We start from the raw sequence: 25,506 nt of genomic DNA, 5'->3' as shown, positions 1-25,506 counted from the left end.
ATGCGATAGACGTGGTGGTTCGCGAGACGCGAACATGTGACCTTAAGCGCACCTTCTTGAACCTTGCGCACATATCTCACTGCAAGAACGCACGGAGATTAAGCAATATATGTTCGCTGCACGACCGAGTGAGATATAACACATTAAGCTATGCATACTTTTGAATGTCTCTGACTGGCAAAGGCATGCACACGGAGTATGGTAACGTAAGGTACGAGCGGTCAGTCAAGACGCGTCAGGTACAGCCGAGAGGGAAGCTCCCCCACACAAGCGAGTAAAAGGGACATGCGACCAAAGCGATGAGTGGATACGAGGACGGACGAGATAGAATGGAAGAGAGGACGGGCGGAGAGTGCCGTAGATTTTTCGGATACGTTAGGGTCAGTTTTCGAAGTATTGACAGACGACGGACAGCGATGACGAGCTGAGTAAGGGCAGAAATCACGGCGACGAGTTAGAAGGGTGAGGAGATGGGAGATGAGAACCCGGCGGAACATTTGAATGGCACCCGGGATGCCTGTACGCATTGTGTGTGCATGGGCGTGCGAGGCATGGAATGGATGTCGATAATGGGCGCTCAACGACGCGCCTAATCCTGGAGCTCCTCCTGCTGTTGCTGGTCCCTTCCAACTCTTCTCTCCTTCTCGCTCTCCAGCTGATTGTACAGCAGGAAGAGCGCCTTCTCGTTGGCCTCCGGAGTGCCAACTATCGTGAACATCCTCTCGCCTGTCTCGTCATGGGGCTCTTTCGCGATAGAGATCTTGGATCCGGAAAGGCGCCTAATCTCGGTGATCTTTGTGCCATTCCGGCCGATTATGCAACCGACCATGTCGGACGGGATAGAAATGTTTTGAGTGCGGAGGTTGGTCGGTTGCTGTGAGGGGGAGTTAGGAGATGGTGATGTCCGCCCGCGCGGGCCGGAGTCGCCATTCAACCGTCGACTCTGGTTTGTGCGGCGCCCCGTCCGCTCGTCTCCGGCGCCTGGATGAAAGAGGACGGTTCCCAGGCCCCTCTCCCAATCCTCCAGAAGACATCGTCCAATTTCTTCGATGGCATGACCGATGGCCTCGGAGGAACCCTGGACCTCAACAACCCGCTCGGTCGACTGAGGTAGCATCTCCTTCGAGGCCACCATACGCGCTCCCGAAGCGTCCTGGATGGCCTTGATTTTCAGGCCATTGCGGCCAATGACACTACCCATAAGATTGTGTGAGATCAGAAGTCTGATAGATGTGTGGGGTGTGGAGGAGTTGGAGGTGATAGGGGAGGACGGGTTCGACGCCAAAAGCTGCGCGACCATGAGAGCATAGGCCTAGATCACACAAGTCAATTCACTTAAGCACAGAAAAGGGGGTGATACGAACCTTTGCCACGCCCTCTACAGACCCGCTCACGGTCAAAACTCGTTCATGGACTCCTTGAATAACTTTGCTAACTCCCGCTTTAACGCCCGTTTGATCTCTGAGATCAGCGACATTTTTTCCGGCCTTTCCAATGATCACGCCAGCGTCTTTGGTGCTGACAAGTGCACGGAGGGTGAGGATTTCGTTGCCCGTAGGCGAAGGGGAACGGGACTGCGGAGAAGATGCTGAATAATGGCCACAGGTAAGACATTTGACTAGGATTCAACAGGAGAGATGGTCGGACTCACGGTTAACTGGGGAGTCGGAAGGCATTGGATTCGGTGGAAGAAGGTGAGGGGAGAGAAAACAGGAGGTAGGGGATGGAGGAGGATAAGGTGAGCGTCCAAGCTGTGTCGGTCGCGGCGACGCGCAGGACAGCGCAGATCGGCCTTCGCCGGGAAGATCTGGGTGAATTTAAGTCTCCGAAAAGCGGAGTCTCAATCCCTCCTCTTGGACCTGTGGGACACGTCTGGCTTGGTGTGGTCTGGTTCGAATCAGTCTGTAGATCTGGTGTGACTCAACGCAGCCATCTATGCTCGTTATGTATGCTGTTAATACATCTCGGACAAGCAAGTATCATATTCAGAGAAATTTCCCCGTCGACAGGCATAAAAGAGCAGTACGTAGTCACATGGAGGCATCTGGTCATAGTAGGGTGCGAATAATGGATGCGATTAGCCATGTAGTACCGTCTAGTAGCCAAGCTGCGTGAGCTTCTCGAAGGATGATGCAGTGTCCGCTGTAACTTTTTGACGCAGCTTGACCGCTGCGAGCTGCATAGTCTCGTTAGCAGAGAAACCAAGGTCTCCAGCGTCACAACTCTCACCTTGCGCTCGTGGAACGCCTGCGCCTTGATCTTCCTCTTCTCCTCAAGACGGTCCACAACGTCCTTGTAGCCCCAGCCAACTTCATGGGACAGACGCTGAATGACCAGGGACATATGAAGACTCTACACGACAGACAACTTGAATGTTACTTGCCTTAACCGTGCAATATTTACGCCCAGGCTTCAATCGCAAGACCCTCAGGGCCTCCGGAACTACCATTCTCTTCTTGCGATCATACGGGGGAGGGATACCCTCAAAGAGTTTGAGCCGCTCAAGCGCTGCCGCACCGCGAGCTGACTTGTGGGGGACCATGCCGCGGATGGCACGGTACAGAATCTTGGAAGGGGCGCGATGATGGAATGGACCGGACTTTTTCGGGTTGACAATGTGCCGCTTGTGAAGGAAATTGTGGTACCGCAGCTAGATAAGCGAAAGTGTAAGGAATCGACGCGCAGGAATTTCAAGTTTCGCGACAGCACCTTGTTGCGGAAGAAGCTCCCCGAAATGTTGATCTCCTCGCACCGCACAACGACAATCTTCTGGCCGGTCAGGATCTGTTTCGAGATAATGGAAGCCAGGCGACCAAGGAGATGGCCCTTGCCATCGATGACGATGGGTGTCGAAGAGAAAGTGGCCATGGCGAGTCTGATCCCAGTAAACGCGTGAGTTGGAGGAAGACGAGACCGCGTTAATGAAAACTGACCTGAAAGCAGGGGAAGAGGGAGTAACAGAGAGACTTCAACCAATGTCCGCGGCCAATATGTTGAAGCTCACCTTGACGATCTTGCAGTCGTATAGTAGTGGCTGAAAGCAGGTGGAGTGACAGCCACTGTGACTTGACCTATGCAGTTCTATCCGGCAACTCCCGGCCTCAGAGTCTAAACTCGCGCGCTCACCGAATCTCTACCACTCGTTTAATGCGATACCTTTCACGACGTGCGAGTGTGCTCTGGTAGGACGCTTCCGCGTCGCACGAAGTTGTTTCCCAATCTCTGATTTACATACACACGTTTCCTCACCAGGGAAAGGTTCGATAAGTCTTTCCAAGCAATGAAATAATACTATTTTCAGGACTGCTGAGCTCTCCCGAGCTCGAGCTCACCTTACTGGACGCTTAGAATTTGTTCTGTTGAAGGATATCCTTCGTGAGTGCTAACGTGCCTCTTCGACTGCTCGTCGGAATGACGATATCGAGATCTATTGTAAAGTCTTCCGCTTCTTATCCTCAACCGTTAACTTGACTTTCATCTAATGATCAAGAGTTCACCTTCTCTTGCTTCTGCCGGATAATCCTCCTGCTCTCTGTTCATTAACCAGTCTAAGCCGATTAAATCCACAAGTTCCACCCCGCCTTACAGTAATTAGTAGACTTCATGTTCAACGAAAATTCCTGATTGCGGCTGGATTCCTTGAGTACAACCCGTGCACGAACACCCCTGAGAAATGACAGTGTCGTCTTCTGAATTTCTTGGAGGAATTCCTGTGTTGTCATGTGACCGTCGCGGCTCAGCCCGAGCAGTGACGAGGCGACCCATCGACGTTTCTCTGCAACGTCCTGTGTTTCGATATGTCCTTCCTTCGTTTGGCTGTTCGAAGCGTAGCCCGCCCACGGCTCGCGGTAGCCCTTCCCCAAAAGCCTACTCGGGTTCTCCGATATGCTGCGTATTCTGCAGCAGCAGGGCTTTCAAAAGAGCAAATCACGACGCGTGTGTTAGATGTGTTGAAAGGTTTCGAGAAAGTCGACCTAGTGAAGGTACCACAACAAATTCTTTCACCATTTACTTGTCATCGTTTATGCTTTCGTTATCCTCTAGCTCAGTGCAACGTCATCATTCACGGACGATCTCGGACTTGACAGCCTGGACGCGGTTGAAGTCGTTATGGCGGTGGAAGAGGTATGTGCAGCAAGGTGCATATGTGGGGTTGTTTGGTTTTAATAACCTTGTGATCCCTTGACCAGGAGTTCGCTATTGAGATCCCTGATGCGGAAGCCGACGAAATCAAAACAGTGCAGCAGGGTGCGGATCACTTGCTCACTTTCTCAAAGTCCCTCTTAACCGGAACTTCTCACAGCGATCGACTATATCGCGAAGACACCAGAGGGTAAGCAGGATATCATATAATATTTGAGGTCGCGGCTGACGCTCCTGGCAGCTCACTAGGATTGTTGCACATGTCGATACCTAACGGATATGTCCTTCATTCTCGAATTGACTTCAGCGTTCCGATGAGATGGTGTGCTCCTATTGAAAACGGCCGTGTTGCCGACTTCGTAAGATATCGAAACATACCGAAGACATGCCTCCAAGGTAACTCCCCGCACGAGGGTGATCGCTTTATCATTGGACCCGCTGTAATCGTTAAGACTAATCCCGTTAGTGCAACGTGAGTCGCCTTCAGTATACGGCACGTCGTCCCGGACCACTCCTGTCTCGAATAGCTCTCGCTACGCTATAAAAGACGATGGTTGGTCCCCAGTGACTTGTTCCGTGTTCGGAGTGCTCGACATGACCAGCCTCCCTGTCAAAAGGATAACTGTCGAAAGCCCTTTGCTTCGGACGTCTTGCAGCCTAGGCGAAGGTGATATTCTATGGTAAGAAACAGGGGCTTGGCTATCTGACGTTTGAATTCAGGACCTCTCTACGATTCAAAAACATCCATCCTGCATTTCGTTGATATTGAGCAGAACAAAGTGAAGACTGCTTTATTGGATTATGTCTCTGAAGAGTATTGATTTGTCCTTCGTTCACCAAGGTTTACCACTACAATACTGGCACGTCAGAGCTTACTATTGAACAGTTCGACGAGCCTGTCACTTGCCTAGCTATACGACAAAATGGAGAGGGAGTAAGTGAGAATTTTAATGTTACCGCCGATTCCGACAGACTCGGATTGATCGGAACACCAAGTTGGCGTGCACAACCGCTCAAGGCTTTGCGATTATTGAAAGGACTCGAAGCTCCGCTACCTGAGCAAGCCGTTACCGCCTGAACATCAACCTCATACAAGGTTCAATGATGGGGCTTGCGATTCCAAAGGGCGTTATGTAGCAGGCACTCTGTACTCACCGATGCGTGGAGTACCCGGCAGGATATACTTGTACGATCCTCATACCGACACTGCCACCGTCATAGATCATGGACCTTTCACGGTGAGCTTTCTTGTGTAGTTCATAACAAGTGACCTTACCCTCAGTGAATGATATTCCCAGGATTCCAACGGTCTCGGATGGAGTGCTGACGGGAAAATGATGTAAGTATAATTCGCCGCGTGCACTTACGAATAGTACGTCACCTTCAACAGGTTTTTTACGGATTCATTGGTCAACCGCATCTATGTATATGATTATGATGATGAACATGGCAAGTTATCTCAGCAGCGCATTTTTGTGGATTCTATCTCCCATGGACTCCCCCAACGATCATACCCAGACGGACTCTGCATTGATAAGGAAGGCGGAGTATGGTCTGCACGGTGGGCTTCTCACACCTTCCTGGACCCTATCATCGGCTGACTCATGCCAATAGGTGGGGTGGATCGCGCATTATCAGGTACACGAAAGAAGGCGTCATGGATGTAGAGGTACTCTTACCCACAGTCTACCATGTGACGGCATGCTGCTTTGGCGGTAAGGTTAACTTATCTATGATCTTCTCACTTCTCCGGATTTTTGGATAGGCCCGAAGGAGGATCAACTTTATGTTACCACCGCACACTGTGGGGCATGCGGGGGCGACGCCAGCAGGCAGGTGTTTTATCCTGATTCCGGTGATCTCTTTGTGGTAGACTTGTCCGGACAGTTCATCGGCGGGAAATGGCGGCACGAATTTGCTGGATGACCGATGTCTGTCTTTGGAAGTAGAGGGAGAAAAGTCAGCGCAGAATTATTTTGGTTTCCCAACCCATGTACTTGCAGCTCATTCTCATAATTTGACTTGTCAACGAACAGTTTTCACCGTCCCCTCCTACGCTGATCTCTTCCATGCTCAATCAGCGAGTACGTACGAATCAGTGCTTGTTCACTGAGCGAGAATTTTGAGATAACTTATATTAAGACGGTGCGCGTTCGCGACAGCGGGCCGTCGAGTGCGGGCCATGTTGTCGATGATGTAACGGGGCCCCGGACTGCAGCCCCGCTTGGCGGATTGTCCACTGTTTTCTGGAGAAGGAAGGTCCAGCTGTATGAATCGGCCTCTCGTTTCTACTTGGCTTCAAGCCGCTGGGATTTCAGGATTATCACATAATCGTGGAATGACAGCATTAACCCGCAAATGATTTCACAAAAGACAATAAGGCTGAGCGCTGAGCGCTGAATGCCGAACGACATGGCATAGCCTCGTATGACCTGTACTGGAACCTCTGTGAGCTCCTGAGATAACCTTGATTTCCCCTTGACAAAAATCCATCCCATCGTTAGGTATGAGGAGGCAACCGATCTGCTGCAGATAAGAGCTTGGATAATACGGGATGTACCGTTATCACTCACGCATCTGGAGTGTCGAGAATGTAATCCACAAACCTGACTTACACCAGCGTGCATAAGGGCGTTGTACAACATGCAGAAATGAGATTTGCAAGACTCAACGAAATACAACATCATTCGCGGCTTCCGTGGTTGTAATTGAGTAAAGACAGGCCGGGGATTCAGAACGGCATTAGTTCGGATGGTCTTCATAATAAGGATTCTGTCGGTCCTGTCCAGAAGAGGTGTTCTATGGTTAGCACTGTCCCTAGGTACATGGATTCACTCTCAGGTGACCATACGCATGCGAAGGGCGTACGAATTCTGCAGTACGTACAATGTGTTATGCAGAGGACAAAAGTCTCTCGTCCAGTTCTGCTGGAGTAGCAGCAGTTCCTTTTAGTTTGGAATGGAGTAGCTACCTCATATTTGGAGACACTATACGCCCGTACGTGTTCTTCCACTTCATGGAACCTGATGGTACTACTAGTCGGAAGGTTTATTAGCGCCCACCTGGAATTTACACCTACCAGAGTTGTACCAGAGTGACAAACACCGTAGATTGCTCGAACTACTGTACTGATATGACCTTAGGTTCACGCCTTGTGACATGTGACATGTCCTCAGTTCACAGTTCACAGACCTCATTTGATGCGGGCGCTAGATGAACATTTGCTATATATGGTATTTTAGCGCCCATGAACACATTTTCCTTGGGTTCACGAATGCCTTGTGACATGTGACAAGCGCCCAAAACGGTTCAGTTCACTGGTCCTGTGATGCGTGACTGAAACTAAGGTCAACAGTACTTATCTTCGGCATCGAGCGCAGAAGCTGATCTCGAAGTGGAAATTGCCGAAATGAACTCCAATATCCCGCCAAAATCTGCACACAGCTGACCGCCACGCTCAGAATTCGGCGTAATCGCGGGCACTTGCACAAGAAACAGCCATGAAGCATGGAGTTGCGTTCCGCAAGTTCTCGAGGACATCGTCCCATAGGATGTTAATGCTGCGGTGCGCTGTAATTCAGCTCGTGATATATCTGCGCGTACTCACTCAGCAATCAGAAACTTGGTGACTTCGTTATTTGAGTATGAGCAAATTAAGACTACCCTTCCTAAAGCGAGAGACACGGCCAGGCTTGCAGAAAAAGTGACTGCTTCTACTATTCTGATGTTTGGAACCCTTGGTTGACGGAGCTTGTTAGATCATCACCATGGGCAAGCAGGGGGACCTTCCAGCGTGGAGACGCGCAAATGCCTTTGTCCTGAAACCCGCAGTCCTCCCTAAGGTCTTTGGCACGTTCGCCGAACGGTATGCTAACCGACCTGGGGGATACACGCGCATCCACAAGTTCGGAAACCGTCCGGGTGACAATGCGCCTCACGCGATCCTGGAGCTGGTGGACAATCCGCGAGATTTGAAGTTCGAGATGACTGCTCGTGCTGTTGGATGGGAGTTGGTCGGAAAGCGCCTGGGGAAAGGAGGGCCTCGCGCACTTGCAAAGACTGGTGTGGAGGGCGTTGAGGACGTCGTCGTGGAAGAGAGGTCTCTGGAGCCTAACGAGCGAGGAGAGTTGAGACAATGGACAAGATGGAATCTCCAAAAGGTGTTGAAGTTCAGGAAGAACGACGCTCTTGTTGAATTGGTGGCTAAGGCTAAAGATCATGCAGTGCGTCTCATAATTCTTTTACGCATGGTATTTGACGCATCTGGACACAACGTCTTTAATAGGATACCCTAATTGCGAAACCACTCTCGATGGCGGACGTCGCTAAGCAAGAGAAGGAACAGGAGGAACAGGGCGATGAGACCCCTCTTCCTTCTTTGAAGTTCCTCCGATTGAAGGCTGGGCAGACTGTCCCGGGGGGCTCTCGTAGCGCACTGCACATCTCCCAAGGCGCGCTTGGCAAGGAACCCTCAAGCCGACCACGATGGTTCGAAAGACGGAAGCTTGGTATAGATAAGACATCAATCTGGAGCCAATTGTAACTGGTCCTATACCGTTCAATATCTATCGTCGTTTCCAGATACTTACTTTTACTGATGCACATGGATTCCACTTTTTTTAAACGGCTTGGTGTGCTTTTACGGATAAACTGTGCATTCATCAGCGTAAATCCAAGTACAATGCTACGGATTCATAAGGTACGTTGCAAGCCTATCCAGTTTTACTTGATTTCTACTGACCGCTCTACCATAGGTAATTATATTGCTTTTCGCACCTGCAGCGTGTGCGCATACGAATCGAGGAACTATGAATACAGTGCTCTATCAATACTACATTCGCGTGCGACTCGTCTCATGTCTCCACTACTTGAAATTGGCTTTGTTCACAACGCCCAATCCTCGACGTGACTCAGCGTGGAACGTCCCGGAGAGGGCGGGTTCGAGAACTTGGTCTCAACGAATACGTTTTCGACGCCACCCTGCCGTTTGTCAAATGCTTAGTAGAGTCTTGGGAAATCTTTTATGGGAATGCGGTGAGTAATCATGATTATGCCCGAGGTCAGTGACAACTTAGAGGCTAATAAACTAGGACCAATGACTTACAATGTGGGGTCGAACTTCCTAGGAATGATCAGGTCGTATAGGATCTCCTTCCACCACTTATGTACCGGTGCTTGACCGTTGCCGAAGAGTCGAACACCCTTCTCCATCAGCGCCCCGCGGTTGAAATGGTTGCAGTGACCTGCATAGGTTGCGATGACACCGCATCGTCCGCCCTTCTTGACAGACATGACCATCTCATTTACGATTTCCGGTACGTCAGTCTCAAGCATCAGCGCCTTCTCAACCTTGTGCAGCAGTGTGCCTGAGTACGGTTTTCATTACCGAGTACGGGAAACTTGGATCTATCACGGGTAGCACTCACCGCCCACCGGGAGCGATTTCTTGCAAGCGCTTGACGACATCGGTGTGTTGTGCAGAGTCCAGTGTCTCAATTCCTGTCTTGTCGCGGACGAAGGCGAGTCGTTCTGGGACCCGGTCGATACCAATGATGCGCTTAACACCCTTCATCTTGGCGAATTGTGCGACACATTGACCGATAGGACCGAGGCCCTACCGGTCATTGTTAAGTTCATCGTACTCGACCACAACCGAAGACGACCTACCCAGATTCCGACGACGTCGCCCTCCTGGACTCCGGTGTCCATCACATTGTGCTATGCCGTGGACAACACGTCAGATAGGTATGGTGCTGTCTCGTCGGATACCTCGTTGGGGATCGAGAGAAGGTTGACATTGCCTTTAGGTGCTCTGACGTACTCGGCTTGGCCGCCAGCGAATCCACCCGCGAAGTGCGAGTGTCCGAAGAAAGCCGCGTTGCGGTGACCATACCATTCTGTAGTCTGGGAGGCTGTCAGTGAACAGCGCAGTCTCTAAGAAGGCGTTGACTGAGAGGGATTCGTCGCGAAACGAAGACAGCTTTTACTTGCAGTACTTGCATCCACCTTACGCAATCTGAAAGAGGCTACGACCCGTTGTCCGATCTTGACATTCCTCATATTTGGGCCAACTCTGTCAAAAATGCCCATGAACTGTTCGAGGGAAGTGAGTGTTTGTTAGACCGGCTGGTATTATTGGCTGACCTCATGTCCAAGGATGTCTGTAATGCGACGATTTCGCCGTTGTATAGATGCAAGTCGGAACCGCAAATTGTGGTGCCTGTAACCTTCAAAATGAGATCGTCTGGCGCGGAGATGTCTGGGATGGGAGCGTCGATGAGACGAGCATCCCTCGTACCGAACCACGCCAATGCTCTCATGATGCTGCCATCTTCACGAATCTTGTATTCAGGATGCACCACAGTCGGGAACGCACCCATGTGCGGTAGAGGTGATATATCATGTCGGCCTTTGCGGTGTATGGACAGGATGGATGAAGCTTACGTCTTGAATTGCATTCGAAGCTGCTTGCATGGTGATTGTGGTCAGCGGCCCTGAGTAAGTGAGACGTGGGCATGCGACGAACAAGTGACGAGCTTATATATCCAGTGTCTGTGGTGCCATGTTCATGCATGATGATGAACCTCTCCAACTGCCCTCACGACATGACGCTCAACCGGCGACTTGTCACACCTCAAGACGCGTCGCGTTAACGCCATCACGTGACCACGACATCAATAGCACACAGGACGGCAACGGTGCCTTATCACAGAGGTAGCGGGTATAACGCTCTCAGTTGGCGCGGTCATGGCAAACTTTCGTTTCAAGTCTCCAGCAGTGTTTCCTAAATTCGCTGTCAGTCCGCAGGGAGTCTGAAGTCCTTGACTTTAGCTATCATTTTTTATGATGCTTGTAACTTGCAGAACACTTTTGTAAAGCTGCTGATGAGCTGCAACTCACAGTTCGTCTGCTTTCTCTTCCATTTATGATCATAAAATAATGCTCTTGCAACGTGCGTCGTGATAGGATGTAACGCGGCCACCATCGATAGATGGCTAATTCCCTCCACCTGCAGACTTGTCATGTGTCGCCTCCCAAGCTCCTTCGGGACATATAAAGCCCGTGGACCAATAGTATAGTGCGAGGACACGGCTGTTCTGGAGTGAAGTATGTATTGAAGATGCCGCAATGTTCCGCTCAATACTGGTGCGTACCAGTACACTGGCGGTCCATACTTCCTTTCTGCTCTGCGATGCTACCGTGACCGCGGATTAGGTTCACTGACCCCGTGTCAAGAGAGGAACCACTCTGGATCCCGCAATAATATGCCGAGAACCCTCTGAGTGGGAAGTTTGTGCGTTTGTTACCAATCTTCCTCATTTGATGAATCTTCAGCCTCGATATGTTGAGACCAGATGCTGTCATTCATCTCAATCCGTTTCTCCAAATGACGTATTGAATGTTAGTTATCAAGGTCATTTTCTGTGGTATGTGATTTTCGTGCCGGTCGTGTCCCCCACAGCCATACCCGCCTTGCTCTGGACGGTGTTGACCGCGAGCGTTTGAACTCCAAAAGCGAACGCCCACGAAGCACTTCCAGAATTCGCAGAGAACAGATCTCGCCATTATACGGTTCCCATGAGAGACAGGCACATATATATCTGCCTCGCGGTGACCACGCACCTCTGCATTGTCATGAGAGCATTGCTTCCGATATGGCACTGTTCGAGAGCAATGTCGAGATACACGCTGTAGCCTCATTGTTCGCGCGTCAGAGATACGTGGTATGACGGTCCATTGTGTTTGGACTCAGTACAGTCCGTTTGACGGTACAGCGACACATAATATAAGCTAAGGACAGCAGTAGGGCTATAGCAATTACACAATATCGAGTGCTATGTGGTAGTAATAATCTCAATGTCCAGCGATCCGAGCGCGGTGGAGGCACACATATCTTCCCTCCTTCCAACACGACCCCGACAGGCCTTTGGAAGACGTCCAGACGACTCCAGCTGATGTGCATCAGATGGCAAGAAAGTGGCACCATGTCGAAGGGATGCGGCACAGTAATCACGGTGAAGTGACAGTAAGCGAACTGCGACGAAGTGCGCGATCACTGTCAGCGAAGCGTATGCGCAGCACCTCAACACCACGCACCAGTAGCCTATATGCTATGAATCGTTCCACATGCAAAACCGCATATCTCGCCAAAGACGATCCACCGTAATGCCTTGCACAGGTCTCCGAGAGTCAGACGGTGGTGACGACGTGGAGGGCGATCCACTCGGGAAAAGCTGCGAAACCGGACAGTTCACGTCCCGCCATGTCCGCGCTCTGTACAACGTTGCAAAATTCCGCGTTGTTATGAGCGGGGTTACGGCGGCAGAACATCGATATGCTACTCACGTAACATTCGCGACTTTGGAACGCGTCTTCAATGCGTATTTGTATATGGTACCTGCGACATCATTCAGGCATGCCCCGCAAGCTAGTCCATCGCGTTCGATAACTCACCTGCATCCAGAACAAGCGTAACACTCTCCCCCGGGTGCAAGAGGACGATTGCGTCGGGATTCCGACCGTAATTCCGTAATAACTGGACGGAAGCGCAATCATGTGTGTCATTGGTGAAGTCCAGCAGCACCTCATACTGAGTGGGGGCGGGCATGATTGGCAGCGATCGTGAGCAAGTTGTATACGACGAGGTGTTACGGAGGAGGGGAAGGAATGTAAGGTTAAAAGTCGTAGGTTACGGAGGGCAAGAAGAGTGCGAGAAACAAGGGAGTGGAACGCCAAATAGGCACCAGTTGATTGTGCAGCTTGGCAGATGCTTCGAGCTTCCACGGTCCGTTGGGTATTTGAACTTACGGCACAGGACACGACGAGATACAGGCTGGTAAAGTGCGTGGCCGATGACCTGTAGCCGGAAAACGCGCGTACGAGCCACAGCCAGCTAGAGATGACACTGGTTCATATCTCGGGGAACGACAACACCCAAGGACAAATGCCGGACCTCGTTGCCACGTTGTCTCTGCCGTTGCTGTCCTCCAGAACCGGCGTCTTGCTGAGCCTGGTCGCCAAACAGCGCCAATGCGGTCGACAATTGCCTAAAGGATGAAAATGGAGTTGTATGGCAACATAACATGCGTGAGCAGCGAGGCAGACGACGAAGAAGACCTTTGCTGGATGCCTGCAACAGTCAACTCGAAGTTCCCACTGTCAACTCTGCCCTGTTATGGGTTCTACGCAACAGCACATGACCGTCGCTCTCTCAGCCTTCCCACTCAGCAGCCGGGCCCCAGCATCCTGCATAGTGCAATGAGGTGTTCGTAGCGACCGCCTTCACAGCCAGACACCGCCGTAGACCGCAGGTGCAATGTCTGGGAATCTCTCCTTTCTTGGAATACCTGCTGAGCTTCGTCTCGTGGTGTACGAGCTCTACCTCTCAGAGCACCAACACGTCTCGAACAGGCGGCAGCCTTCCAATCACCACATACGCCTGCTTTATATTTGCAAGCAAGTATTCGATGAAGCGGTGTCCATCATTGGCCGATATGTCTCTTTGCAACACGAGCGGCAAATAAATGCCTTCATTCTGCATGCAACGGAGTCCCAGGCAGCACAAATACATTTGGCAGATGTAGCGAACGATGGCCGTGTATCCGGCCCTACCAATGCATCTGTGGATGCAGACCAGGTAAGAGAGGCTGCATCTCTCTACATGGTCGTGCCTCATTGATTGCAAGCCTTTAGTTCCCTTGTCCAACTTGCACCTGGCGTTGCGGCGGATGACCTCTCTAACCTGCCTGCGTGTATTTCAATGCCGCCAGGGTATCCCTATCAATATACAGAGTGAGCTTCGTGCATACCTCTATCGTTCCGTAGACTGGGTTATAATCTCCTCACAGAGATCAACGCCCGCCTAGCAATCAGGTTTGAGCACGCGATGTACCCATCTGGCTATCCCCACCATCTTACGGCTTATGAGCTCTTCCTGGATCCAGAAACGAGAGTGACCCTTTTTGAAGTCGTCCTGCCGCAATTTATCGAAGTCTTGCGCGTGACTGGAGAGTGTCATCTCCCCGCCGCTGTTTGCATGCCTGCGCTGCGACATCTGATGCTTTATGGGATTACCGGAAATCATTTCGATCAGCACACTGTCGAGGAGAGTCTTTCTGGATGCCGTCTACATTCGTTCATATATGGGCTGGGCCATAGGCTGGGTTTCGAGATCCGCAACCGTCATCTAGAGTCGCTCGCATCCGTGGCAGGTGCACATCTCCGAAAACTGGTCCTGCTTGGGTGCAGTCGCTTAACGAGCACGGTTATCGCGGCCTGCCTAGAGAACATGCCAAAGTTGGAACACTTCGCTCTTAGCCTCGTCACTGTAGACGAGCTGCGGACCAATTTCGTGCTGTCCCTTCCACCAACCATATCCGTTTTCAAACTGCAACTCACAAATGCCTGGTATGCGATACCGTTGTTGTCGGACGAGCGTGGCTTGTGCAACGCTCTCGAAGATGTGCTATTGCGCCGTCCCATAGCGCCTCAACACGTATGTGTCTGCCTCAGAAACAGCCTTATGATCGAGGGAGACAGACAGGATAGATGGAAGGAGTTGGCCCGCAACCGTTGCTTTCAGCTGGACTTTGGACTCTGGCAAGGAGAAGATCTGGAAGACCTACCATCCTGAGGCAACGAATGCCCGAGAGTTCACGCACATTGTTGGCGTACCAATCTCAAACGCGTTTGTTCTGCATATGATACGGAGGTGCAAGTAATGTCCAGTTCACGGATGGGATCTACAATATACGAAGATAGCAACTGGCAGTGATCCTGAGTACGACGAGATTAACGAATTGGAGCCTTCTGTTACGATATACAATATTTACAGGGGCCGACTCCATCTACTCCAAGAACATGTTCAGCAACATAGAAACTGAACGAGATCGGTGCCACCTACCGTAACGGATGAATTGTCCGTCACAGTGTGGAACTGTGATAGCTTCTCAGGTGCGCTCCGGGTAGCCATACTCCGCAGCACTCGAATTATAATACGGGTCTCTCGCTGGTGGAATATTGCCTGGCTGAGGAGGATAGCCAGTTTGGCCATATTCTGCGGGTTGTTGGGGTTTGTACCCAACGACAGTAGAGACACTGCCCACGCTTGCTGACCTGTCGTGGAATCCGCCATTAGTCCCCTCATCAGTCAACGGGCGCGACTCCCAAGCGTCGCTCCGGTTGCCGAGGGGTATGTCGCTTCTGAGCGGGGTTGCATCGTACATTGAATCATACTTCAGATGATCGCGCTCTTGGGCAGAGCTGTACGACGACAACACGAAGCAGAGATAAAGCTGCTACACGTCAGGCGCTGAATTAATTATAGGTGATTAGAGTGGCTGACCTGTACAACGGCGAGCAAAACCCACAACCCGCCCATGAGACCAATATCCACCCATGGGAAGATATTGCACACAGTTGACGCTTCAGAAATGGTGCTAGGGTTGTTGCCGTAGAAATCTGTTTCGCATTTCGACTTGGCGTTTGAGTGTCGAGTAGCGGATAGAATGATCCACGCAGCAGCGACAGCAAAGGATGCGATAGTGAGCAGGAGGTGCAGCGTGGTATAGCGGCGGAACATCGTTGGTCTTTCCTGCGAAGACGATACGATGAATTACTCTTAAGCCACGGAAAGCATGGAAAGACGTACATTCCGCACTGCGAAGAAGCCAGCCAACTGAACTGCCGCAGCAACATAGCAGATGACTGCAAAGATCCATTTCGCGTACGAAGGGGTAGATGCGCCCACGACTGTGAAGCGTTAGACCGAATCGCAATGCACACATGGTGAACACTGACTAGACGGAGTCGCGACTGACAGCGTGCCCGCTAGGATTCCGAGAACAAACTGTTCCGTCAAGGTGACGTATATTCCCACATAGAGGATGGGGATTGCACAACAGCAGTAGTCTCTGGGCTTCATGGCTGGGGATCCCGCAATACGAAGAGGTGTAATGAAGTCAGAGAAATGGTAGTAGGAAGGTCGTAACGCTGGACAACCGACAAAATCTCTAGGATGGATAGTAAAGAGAAAGTTGAACGACTACCGGAGCGTTCACCACGAGGGCATTCGTCGATGTTGAAGTGCGCAGCGCGCGCGGCTGTACGCATTTGGTGCGCATAGCATTGCTCCGCATTTCTCATTCGGGCAGTTCTTTCTCACGGCCCCATTAAATATTAGAGTGTTGCCCAATTCTGCAACTCTCTGCTCACCTTCCACCATGCCTCGCCTCTCCTTCCTCGTTGTTCTCGCTGCTGTCCTTGCTAATGTTTTCGCCATCGTACCTGCTGAACAACAGGAGATTGTGCAGGGTGTCAGCTCCTTCAGTGACAACTGGAGGTGGGAGACATGCGGTCCGTTGGCGCTCGTGTCATCATGTTTGTTACGAGGGCTGACTGGAACCGAATGTTCCAGGCAATCCAACCGATCCTATCCACATTCAGAGCATTGAGGTCTCCCCTGACCCGCCTGAGAAGGGCGCAGACCTGACGGTCACAGTGAGGGGCGTTGCGGATAAAGCTGTTGAAGTATGTTTCCAGTTAATCGGAGCGATTTAGACCCCAGTTAATTCTCTCAGTAGGAAGGAGCGTATGCGGATGTCACTGTGAAAGTTGGTGCAATCAAATTGCTACACAAGGAATTCGATGTTTGCGAGGAGGCGTATGTCGAACGCATCAGATTTGTTCTTCCTCTGACTTGCGTGGTTGCAGACGCAATGCCAATGTGGATCTCGCATGCCCCGTGACGGAGGGCGACCACCAGGTTATACACACGGTTAGACTACCTAAGGAGATTCCTGCTGGTATGCATTGTCATGTTCTCTGCTGATGCTTCTCGTATTTATCTATTTTTAGCGCTGTTCTCCGTCAACGTCCAGGGCTACACTGTGGATGATGAAGACTTGCTCTGCCTCAACCTCTGGATCGATTTCAGGAAGAAATTCTTCAGCTGGTGATTGGCTGGCTATTCGCGGGCAGGTTGTTGCAGTCGGTGGATTTCTTGTGGCTATGTTTTCACGATCCTTCACGCTTGATATCCGTACAGTGCCGTTCAGATGATATGCTTTGGAGCGCTCATTGTATTATCCAATTGTCTGGATCTTGCACATATATTTGATAATTGCACGATCAAATTCAAGGCGAATGACGCACGCATTCTCAGCACTTGTTCTGAGCTCAGCCACCAAGTCAATCTCAGTGCGGCTCTTTCCCGGCATTCATCCTGGAGGTGTTTGATCCACAATATTATAATTTCTGCCGGTGCCATCGTCATCTAAAGGTTGCTTCCTTCAACCAGGCGCTCGTGGGCGCATCATTGACCTGCGTCTCCTATTTTCTGTAACCCCATGCAGGTACTCGTCTTCCCATGCGCACGACATTCAGCTCTAAATATTGTCAACTACTATCACGTCGCTCTATCTCTCTAACATCCCCATCACGACGGCAGCGACTCCGCTATCTCCTTATCCTGGACTTCGAGGCGACATGTGGAGATGACCTGCAAGGAAAGAGTGAGATAATAGAGTTCCCGACGCTGATGTACAACCTCGAACGAGACGAGATGGAGACGACGTTTCACGAATACGTCCGACCAATCCTCAATCCCGTCCTAACTTCGTTCTGCACTGAGCTCACAGGCATTACTCAGGTTTCTTCGCTCGTGTACTATGCATGCTTCATGAGGACTCACCACCAATGTCTATCTGTAGGACGTTGTGGATCGCGCAGATACGTTCCCCAATGTCTGAGCGCGCTTCCAGGAGTTCATGAAATTGAACGATCTCTTCGAGAATCCCACGTCGTGCGCTTTCCTCACATGTGGCAATTGGGATCTCCAGACTATGCTTCCCGAGCAGCTCGCGCTGCGTGGTTTCGATGCTTCCTGTGACCTAGTGCCGCCCTACAACCGCTGGATAAACGTCAAGAAGGCATTCCGGAAGTATTATGGCATGAAACATCCTCCTGGTGGCATGTTGCAAATGTTGCAGAAGCTGGATCTGGAGTTGGAGGGAAGGCACCATTCGGGCATTGATGATTGTAGGAATATCCTCAGGATAGTGCGCAAGATGCGCATGGACGGCTGGCGACCTGCGGGTGATTTGACTAGGTGGTAATCAGCTCGCGGACGGAAAATTGTGTTGGAATTGTGCTATAGTGATGACCCTCACTCTCACTCAAAATCTGCGTTTTGTGCCCAGGTCCATGCCGTGCAGCCGATTCGACGAGAACAAATGAGTTTGCGCGATCGTGATCGCGGACTTGCTTATCGTGCCGTCCACTGGGTCTCTAGACAATAAGGCCTTCCAAGTTCAGATTGCGTAGGAACGCGCGCAAAAGTCATTTCCATCTCGTGCCCTTATCATGTCCTGAAGCCAGCAGTACAATGTCTACAATCTGATCGGCAACGATACTTGAAAGGCAACTTGTAAGGAAGGGTCCCAATGTACCGCCCCGTGGGAGATGATACATCCGTTGGTAACAACTTCCTGTGTGTTCCCTTTCGGGAGACAATAACGGAGCGCCTACCATGTGAGCTAGAAAACGGGCCATGCCAACTCAAAGGTCAGTCATTCATCCGCAACTGGAAGATCCGGGGTGTGCGATGTATTGTGCGTTGCCTGAGCTGCGTCCAAGAAAGGCTGTATATAACGAGCGAGCGAGTTATGCTATGGCTACACACCCACTATGTCACCGACCAGTACCCTCCCCTATGAGATCCTCTTCAAACTCGTTAACAACACCCTGGACAAGGTTTCAATGCGCGCGCTGCGTCAAGAAAATGGCTCCCAGGCGGGAGCGACGATTCACATGCACCACGAGGAGAACGTCTCTCTCGTCCTCACTGCCGGTTCACCGTATCATTACGCGGTAAGACAGCACGGGACGGAGGCAAATATACGGTGCGTCTGAATGGAGTAACGTATGAAAACCATACTTAACTATCCTCGCTGCAGAGTTAAAGTATGGCAGGATACGCAGTGCAACATCTCGGATGTTCTCAAAGCATTGAAGTCAGCCTCTGGAGAGGCTGCGACAGTAGCGGATGGTGTCACCGTGATGCGTCCGATGAAGTCATGAATAACACTGGAATTCGAAGGGTGAGAACGGCTGGCTAATATAAGGTCGTGTGCTGAGTGCCTCGATAGTCCAGATCCCGTGCAGGGAATGTTTGGCGCCTGCGTTAGCTGTCGTGATCGGTCTCATTGTCCTCTGCATACATCAAGATATTCTTTAGTAATGTTCACGCTGTATCCATACCGCTTTCGGACTCGTTCTAACTCGTTCTGATTCGTCTTCAATTACGATCACCCGGACCTGTAGTTTTGGACTTGGGCAGCGTAGCTGATGGAAGATCAGCAAACTGACATTACTGTGGAAATCGACGGGATGGGTCCACTTACACGAAGATGTCCCAGACGAAGGTTTGATTCATGTAGAATGTGAAACCTGATATAAACAGACCGTTAGATGTCAAGGAATACGGGCGTCTGAACGGTTGGAAATAACTTGCCATCGTTAGGAGAGGCCTACAATCATCGAGATGAGATTTTGTTCTAGAAATCGCAGCAGAAATACGTGGTTACTCACGCCGTTGCTGATCGCATCAGTGTACTTGATGATACGATTACCGCCATCCTCAGTCAGGTTCAACATGCCGAACTGCCAAGGTTGAATCCTTCACGGAGCGATTTTCAGCTCAGAGGAGAATAGAGGGCCAACAAACCTTACCCCCTGTGAATTGAACCTAATTAACGACGAAGGATGCAAACTCAAACTACTTGAAACTCACGCATGTCTCGATTCAAGACCAAAATTAACCCAGACTGGATATATGGTAGACTTGTTGTCTGGCTGACCGTGAGATCGAAGTCAGAGTAATCAGCGGCAAAACATACCCAGCCCGAGAGCCCCGAATTCCTCGATAATCACAGGTTTTTCTACCACGTCTGCAGCTGAAAGAGGGGAGTGAGAACGGGAAGTGTAAATCGAAGCCGACGAAGTACACACTGGCGATGTGATCGTACATCCAGTTGAGACCCCATGCTTCAACAGAGAAATTGGAACCCGGGTAATCCTTTTCATAGACGTATTACTGCCGATCGTCGAATTGGATTAGGTGTATACTCACAAGTTCGGGATACCTGGTTATCCCATGAAGATGAGAACGAAGGGCCTATCAGTTGAGCTTCGCACATACCAAGTCTGAGGATACATATGCTGACAAGGGAACAATCAGCAGGATTTCACCAGCTGCACCAAGGCTTTCTTACGTAGGTACCAAAATCAATGTTTGGCAACCGAAGGCTTGCTTCAAAGTCCTCGCCGGCTGCAGAAACTCAAATTGAGTACTAAAGGGATAGATCGAATGAAAAGTAGCACTACCTTCACCATTGTAATTGAAATCGCTGACATACTGGCCATCGTACCAGCTGTAACGGAGCCAAATCAATTCTGAGACACAGGTCTGCAACATGCGACACACTAATATTCAGGTTCAGCCCAATAGAATTGACCTTCTCCGCCGGTTGTGATCATGTGGTAAGGGTCTCTGAAAAATCACCGTGAGCAGGAAGGCAGGATAGGCTGCCATACATATTCTTACAAGCTTCGAACGAAGTCCGACTGAAGTTGGTACCAAGTTGTCAAAGTCTCAGAGCCCGGCACGCAATCGGATCCGGAGGGAAGACTATCGCCAGCGCAACGAGCCTCGTTCATGAGCTCCCAAGCAAAGATAGTGGAGGAATTTTGGTAGCGATTGACAATAGTTTGCACATATCTCTCTGGAGTCAGTCAATAAATTGCGAAGAAAAGGCGACAAAGATTGGATATATGACGTACGGTAGGAAGCGATAGTCAATGCATCAGTGTAGAATTCATCATGGGTGCTATCCGGACCTAGCAACCAGTAGATGTACAGTTCCATGCCCTAGAAGAATATCAGTCTAGAACGGACACCGACAGACGACGATCTAACGTACCCCATAACCAAACCTGTAAGTTAATGATAACAAATTGATCTCGCACTTAAAATCTCCGAATGGACAACTCACCAATTGTTTGCAAAAGTGAGAATGAGTCTGATATCATACTTGGCTGCAGTATCAACAACGTAGTCAAGGCGTTGCAGACCTTGAGGACCTTCGTTGAGTGTCCAGTCGCTGTTGTTCCATAGCTATTGAACCGTCGTGAGCATCAAAGACAAGCGACTTTGCGTTCATTTACCTGGTAGTATGTCAGACCGGACTCGAGAGCGCCTGGAAGTTCTGTAGCATTAATCATGTTGAATGCCTGAACGTCGAGATATTTGCTCAGAATCAGCACGAAGGATGTACATGATAGAGACGATACCCAGGTGCGGACGACTTTCACTCCCATGCTCGCCATAGTCTCGAAAGTCGCATCAACGTCATCCGTTGTGGTCAACAAAGGCAGCCACTAATATGAACAAGTGATGTCAGATATCAAAGGGAGCCTAGAGTCTAGCTCAGGCGTACGAAAGAATTCGTCCCCACGAACGCCTGAAAAAACATACGTTAGTTACCGAGACAACTGTATGAAAAGCGCGATCCTACAAAAGGCTCTCCATCTAATTCAAATTCCGTCCCGTTTGTAGTCACATAACCAGCGGGTACAGCACGCTTCTGAACATTCCGCGTTGCTGCCAGAACGCCTGCAACGATGGACAGCAAGCAGGTCAAGGAGGGCAGGCGCATGGTGAGCTGCATGGACTGCGAAGAGAAATGAGAGCGGATAAAATACCTGATTTATATAATCGACTCGGTGAATTGTTGAGCGTACTCGCGAAGCATCCAATGCATGAAGACGTGTTTCGAGACGGGAGAACATCGGGAATCAGTCAGGTGAACTTGCTCCCTTCCCACCAGAAGGAACGCACATGATGTGCGCGGAGCGTAACAGGAACTATGAGAGTGGTGAAAAGCTGAAGATTCAAGTTGTTCACCGAATATGGCCCGACACGAGATTAGATCTGATCACGGCCCATGCCGGTCCGGCGTCTACAAAATACCGAATCTCTTCAACGAACTGCAAGTATTGGCACTCTGGCAGAGGGCTTTCGTCAATACTCCTTGGTCAGAAGTCAATTTGTACCTACCGATTTTGCCATGCCAAAAGGCTCGAAGAAGAAGAAGGACAAAGCAGCGGACTTTGCTGTATGCCCATATACTGTTTCCTCCCTCACCAGGTTGAGCTCACGAAATGACTGCAGAAAGCCAAACTGAAGCTTGGCAAGGGCAAACAGGTTGCCAGTAACGCTGTAGATACATCTTTCAAGAGTCGCTGTAAGTATTGAAGTTACACTCTGAGAGCAATCCCAAGTGACAGAGCAAAGGCAGCTATCACACTTCCTACTCAGAGCATCGTCCTTGACAAGGACGTAGAAATACCTACAACCAAGAGGAAACTGACGTTTGATGACCTTATTGCACAGTTGAGACATTACAACTCAGGAACGCGTAGGGGTAAGTTGTGTATGACATTTTTTCATGTTATGCGACTGATTGTTTGCAGATGCTTTACTTGGCCTACGGGAACTGCTCGAAACACACCGCGAGCTCCTCAGTTCACATCTCACCGCATTAGTCAACAGTTGTGTGCGAGTGATCAGCGATGAGGTCAGCTCAAAACGCGTTCATGGTGTTGTCCGGGATTGATGGTATTTCAGGATGCAAGCGTGCGAAAGACATTACTGGCCTTCCTTGGCTGGCTGCTTCGTCAAATACCGCCGGTATGTCTCACGTACCATAAGGATAATAAAAATTCTGAAAGATAAGTTAGGAAGACCTAATTCCGCACTCTCCTGTGCTGTTATTGTTCACGACATCCGCGCAGACACACATTTACCCAGAAATTCGTATAGACGCTATCCGCTTTTTGGATATTTTCCTTGAGTATATTCCTGACGTGGTAGTCGAAGGATGGGAACGAGGCAGTGGAGGCCATGGGAGGAGGGTTCTCGAAGGTTACCTCGGTATTTTGAACGCGGGAACTTCTTTCGGCGAAGGAGGGGGTGAGTTTTAACGGTTCATATTGAACCCATGAGTCATTGATGCAAGTCTCTCCAGATTCAGGTCCTGTCCAAGCAACATCTACCGCAAGCGTCGTCTTATCACCAGCAGTAGGTCTCATTTGATCAACGTTGGGCATCTCTGATGCCAAGCATAGTCAAAACTCGCAGTTCTGAAGTCTCTGTCTTCATTCCTCACTCATGCCTTAGTATCTTCTTTGAGAGTGCCAGACTTTGCGTCAAGTCCTACCTCAGCATCCCCTCCAACGACGCCGACATGGTATCTGTCATCCTCATTCTCCTCGTCAGTAGCATTCGACTGTTTCGAGAGCGTCTTCCAACCGATATGTTCTTTGTCAACCGGATTTTCTTCTTCACGCCGCGGATTTGGTCCGTCGAGGCAGTGGACTCAAGAAATCGACCCTGAAGTGCATTTTGAGCACTTTCCTGGAGATTTTGCGTATGCAGTTGCCCCGATAGGTGCAGGCTGGACGCTTCAAGACCTCACCGATGTGCATGCGGAGCTCCAAGCTGAGTCCCAGCATGCAGGCCAACCTAGTGTAGAGGGAACAACCGAATTCGTTCAGGCTGCAGTGCGTTCTGAAGGATTTCCCAGTGGTGTGATGTTAATCGCGGTTTGTTTTGATTAGCATTTGGCGCATACACTGCACCCAACTCTTGTGTCCACTTTCTTGGATTCTGCGCCAGCCGTGTTCTCCCCAAGCTCCAGTCCTACGGAGACGGAGCTTCAGATGGTTTTGGTCGTGAGCGAGATTTGCCGTAGTCTTTACGGTGCAATTTTACGGGATCCCGGGGTAAGTCGTATTCTGTGGACGTGTGAACGTCAACCCCTAAATTTCACCAGACTGGAAACGCGCACGTTATGGCCGTGGAAGAATTGAAAATTATCCTGGGATACTTCTCGCCATACTTCCCATTTGTAGTTGGTGGGTCGGGTACCTCCAAGCGCGAGATTAAGGTCAGGAAATTGGCATGATCTTCGTACACAACACCCTGACAACGTTCAATCACACAGCTCGATCAAGCATTCCAAGACGTGAATCTCATCTTCTGCGAACTCACCTCGTTCCTCGTCCTCGCTTCGCCCGATGCCTCCGACGCGGTGCATACCAGCTCACGCCGTCCCAGAGCCAAACGAGTTCCCAAACACGCCGCCTCAGTCTCATCGGCTCCTCTACAAATATCCCGTGTGAGCGAGTACGTCGTGGGTCTGCTCCGAGGCGATGTGCCCTCCGGAACGGCGCAGCTGCCACGGCCCATCACGCCAGCAGCATACATGGCGCTGCTGCCCACCATCTGGTCCTTGCTCAGCACGGTCGAGGAGGGAGCGTCTGGCGCAGTGCTCAGCGTGCTCGTGGACCACGCTATCAAAGTCTCGTCGACGTCTGCGGTGAAGCGCCGCACAATTGACTTCCTCGCGCGGTTGATCTTGGTGAGTGATCGTGCTCTTCATGCTATTATCCCCTTATCGAGATTTGATTTTTTGCATCGCCAGCTTGAGAGAGAGGCGGAGTACCGGGGAGCATTCAGGGTGGGTTTGGACCCCGAGACAGACAAAAAGCTGGAGGAATGGATCGTCCATCTTCCCAGAACTCTATGGGAACTCGGTGCGGGCAACCTCGCGACGACGGAGGTATGTCGCCAGAGCATTATACGCAATGCCGCTAACCGGCTGTTTCGTCGCCTCGCAACAGACCATCCTGCGGTTTCTCCTCCGGCTCGTGCAGCGCAAATCCTGCCTGCTGCGGCGAGAAGTACGTCTCTGAGTGCCCGCCCGCCATCTGGAGCTAATCGCGTGTATGACCCTCGCAGACGGCCTCTTCTCTCCGCTCGCGCCTGGTGCCTTATTTCGTCATCACGCACGCGACGCGGGGAAAACTCCCCGGGCCGTTCTCCAAGCTGCCCGCGTCGTCGCCTCTTCGAAGGCTCGCGCTGGACGCCGTGGTCACGCTTACGCGGGACGGAGACGACGAAGGTCTGGCTGCGGTTGTGGACGAGGCGGTTGTCGGGGCGCCGCAAGAGGTGTATTGGCGGTCAGTCAGGGGGTGAGCTGTCTTGTCTGTCAAACGCGCGCGCCTTGTGGTTGGTGCAGTGCTCGCATTACATCCTTTTGCATTTCGGGGTCCAAGCACTCTGACACTCCATCGCAAGGATGAGCTAGTCCTCTTCACTCATGCATAACGACGAGTTGCACTCAAATCATCGCAATTGACGGTGGATGATGGTTTTGAACAGACTGTCGCGAGCTGATTGGATGCAACCCGTAGAACTAAAACACAAATAACCCGTAATGCCTGCATTTTGCATGCCGTCTA

The 25,506-nt window shown here is 50.7% G+C and overlaps 13 protein-coding genes across 13 annotated transcripts; 7 read left to right on the top strand and 6 right to left on the bottom strand.

The window, feature by feature from the left end:
• Positions 1–589: 589 nt before the first annotated feature.
• Positions 590–1,676, bottom strand: SCP_0111050 (RNA-binding protein; the record flags this gene model as incomplete). Its single annotated transcript, XM_027753334.1, has 3 exons — positions 590–1,312; positions 1,365–1,588; positions 1,652–1,676. The coding sequence occupies 3 exons, from the start codon at positions 1,674–1,676 to the stop codon at positions 590–592; spliced, it is 972 nt and encodes a 323-aa protein (XP_027609135.1).
• Positions 1,677–2,095: 419 nt separating this feature from the next.
• On the bottom strand, positions 2,096–2,868 carry SCP_0111040 (60S ribosomal protein; the record flags this gene model as incomplete). Its single annotated transcript, XM_027753333.1, has 4 exons — positions 2,096–2,176; positions 2,230–2,325; positions 2,384–2,650; positions 2,710–2,868. The coding sequence occupies 4 exons, from the start codon at positions 2,866–2,868 to the stop codon at positions 2,096–2,098; spliced, it is 603 nt and encodes a 200-aa protein (XP_027609134.1).
• A 929-nt stretch (positions 2,869–3,797) lies between these two features.
• Positions 3,798–4,392, top strand: SCP_0111030 (Acyl carrier protein, mitochondrial; the record flags this gene model as incomplete). The annotated part of the gene is made up of 5 exons (XM_027753332.1): positions 3,798–3,983; positions 4,045–4,125; positions 4,191–4,248; positions 4,304–4,333; positions 4,385–4,392. The coding sequence occupies 5 exons, from the start codon at positions 3,798–3,800 to the stop codon at positions 4,390–4,392; spliced, it is 363 nt and encodes a 120-aa protein (XP_027609133.1).
• Positions 4,393–7,910: 3,518 nt separating this feature from the next.
• On the top strand, positions 7,911–8,686 carry SCP_0111020 (54S ribosomal protein L8, mitochondrial; the record flags this gene model as incomplete). The annotated part of the gene is made up of 2 exons (XM_027753331.1): positions 7,911–8,366; positions 8,429–8,686. The coding sequence occupies 2 exons, from the start codon at positions 7,911–7,913 to the stop codon at positions 8,684–8,686; spliced, it is 714 nt and encodes a 237-aa protein (XP_027609132.1).
• A 557-nt stretch (positions 8,687–9,243) lies between these two features.
• On the bottom strand, positions 9,244–10,523 carry SCP_0111010 (Zinc-type alcohol dehydrogenase-like protein; the record flags this gene model as incomplete). Its single annotated transcript, XM_027753330.1, has 6 exons — positions 9,244–9,509; positions 9,577–9,757; positions 9,811–9,861; positions 9,913–10,040; positions 10,155–10,216; positions 10,288–10,523. The coding sequence occupies 6 exons, from the start codon at positions 10,521–10,523 to the stop codon at positions 9,244–9,246; spliced, it is 924 nt and encodes a 307-aa protein (XP_027609131.1).
• A 1,731-nt stretch (positions 10,524–12,254) lies between these two features.
• On the bottom strand, positions 12,255–12,751 carry SCP_0111000 (hypothetical protein; the record flags this gene model as incomplete). Its single annotated transcript, XM_027753329.1, has 3 exons — positions 12,255–12,417; positions 12,490–12,541; positions 12,598–12,751. 3 exons carry the CDS (start codon positions 12,749–12,751, stop codon positions 12,255–12,257), a joined length of 369 nt encoding a protein of 122 aa, XP_027609130.1.
• Positions 12,752–13,459: 708 nt separating this feature from the next.
• SCP_0110990 (predicted protein) lies at positions 13,460–14,776 on the top strand (the record flags this gene model as incomplete). The annotated part of the gene is made up of 3 exons (XM_027753328.1): positions 13,460–13,780; positions 13,830–13,935; positions 13,992–14,776. 3 exons carry the CDS (start codon positions 13,460–13,462, stop codon positions 14,774–14,776), a joined length of 1,212 nt encoding a protein of 403 aa, XP_027609129.1.
• A 316-nt stretch (positions 14,777–15,092) lies between these two features.
• Positions 15,093–16,066, bottom strand: SCP_0110980 (hypothetical protein; the record flags this gene model as incomplete). The annotated part of the gene is made up of 4 exons (XM_027753327.1): positions 15,093–15,437; positions 15,488–15,736; positions 15,794–15,894; positions 15,943–16,066. 4 exons carry the CDS (start codon positions 16,064–16,066, stop codon positions 15,093–15,095), a joined length of 819 nt encoding a protein of 272 aa, XP_027609128.1.
• A 298-nt stretch (positions 16,067–16,364) lies between these two features.
• Positions 16,365–17,099, top strand: SCP_0110970 (Phosphatidylglycerol/phosphatidylinositol transfer protein; the record flags this gene model as incomplete). Its single annotated transcript, XM_027753326.1, has 5 exons — positions 16,365–16,497; positions 16,559–16,671; positions 16,725–16,804; positions 16,855–16,946; positions 16,999–17,099. The coding sequence occupies 5 exons, from the start codon at positions 16,365–16,367 to the stop codon at positions 17,097–17,099; spliced, it is 519 nt and encodes a 172-aa protein (XP_027609127.1).
• An 810-nt stretch (positions 17,100–17,909) lies between these two features.
• SCP_0110960 (exonuclease) lies at positions 17,910–18,257 on the top strand (the record flags this gene model as incomplete). Its single annotated transcript, XM_027753325.1, has 1 exon — positions 17,910–18,257. The coding sequence occupies one exon, from the start codon at positions 17,910–17,912 to the stop codon at positions 18,255–18,257; it is 348 nt and encodes a 115-aa protein (XP_027609126.1).
• Positions 18,258–18,828: 571 nt separating this feature from the next.
• SCP_0110950 (hypothetical protein) lies at positions 18,829–19,221 on the top strand (the record flags this gene model as incomplete). The annotated part of the gene is made up of 2 exons (XM_027753324.1): positions 18,829–19,043; positions 19,098–19,221. The coding sequence occupies 2 exons, from the start codon at positions 18,829–18,831 to the stop codon at positions 19,219–19,221; spliced, it is 339 nt and encodes a 112-aa protein (XP_027609125.1).
• A 386-nt stretch (positions 19,222–19,607) lies between these two features.
• Positions 19,608–21,857, bottom strand: SCP_0110940 (Mannan endo-1,4-beta-mannosidase F; the record flags this gene model as incomplete). The annotated part of the gene is made up of 18 exons (XM_027753323.1): positions 19,608–19,670; positions 19,732–19,819; positions 19,868–19,888; positions 19,934–19,991; positions 20,040–20,096; positions 20,152–20,218; positions 20,273–20,285; positions 20,342–20,361; positions 20,415–20,470; positions 20,533–20,573; positions 20,627–20,692; positions 20,747–20,924; positions 20,983–21,070; positions 21,123–21,135; positions 21,195–21,316; positions 21,367–21,579; positions 21,639–21,662; positions 21,717–21,857. 18 exons carry the CDS (start codon positions 21,855–21,857, stop codon positions 19,608–19,610), a joined length of 1,329 nt encoding a protein of 442 aa, XP_027609124.1.
• Positions 21,858–22,268: 411 nt separating this feature from the next.
• Positions 22,269–25,347, top strand: SCP_0110930 (hypothetical protein; the record flags this gene model as incomplete). The annotated part of the gene is made up of 15 exons (XM_027753322.1): positions 22,269–22,316; positions 22,373–22,445; positions 22,500–22,625; positions 22,675–22,778; positions 22,829–22,891; positions 22,942–23,173; positions 23,229–23,281; positions 23,329–23,763; positions 23,821–23,985; positions 24,036–24,149; positions 24,207–24,623; positions 24,687–24,824; positions 24,886–24,945; positions 25,004–25,224; positions 25,284–25,347. 15 exons carry the CDS (start codon positions 22,269–22,271, stop codon positions 25,345–25,347), a joined length of 2,313 nt encoding a protein of 770 aa, XP_027609123.1.
• Between the last annotated feature and the right edge of the window lie 159 nt (positions 25,348–25,506).

The sequence above is a fragment of the Sparassis crispa genome (genome assembly GCF_003851025.1).
Source record: "Sparassis crispa DNA, contig_000000F, whole genome shotgun sequence".
Classification (NCBI taxonomy): Eukaryota; Fungi; Basidiomycota; class Agaricomycetes; order Polyporales; family Sparassidaceae; genus Sparassis; species Sparassis crispa.
Note: the sequence above shows the minus strand (reverse complement) of the source record. Positions and strands in the feature narration are given on the sequence as shown.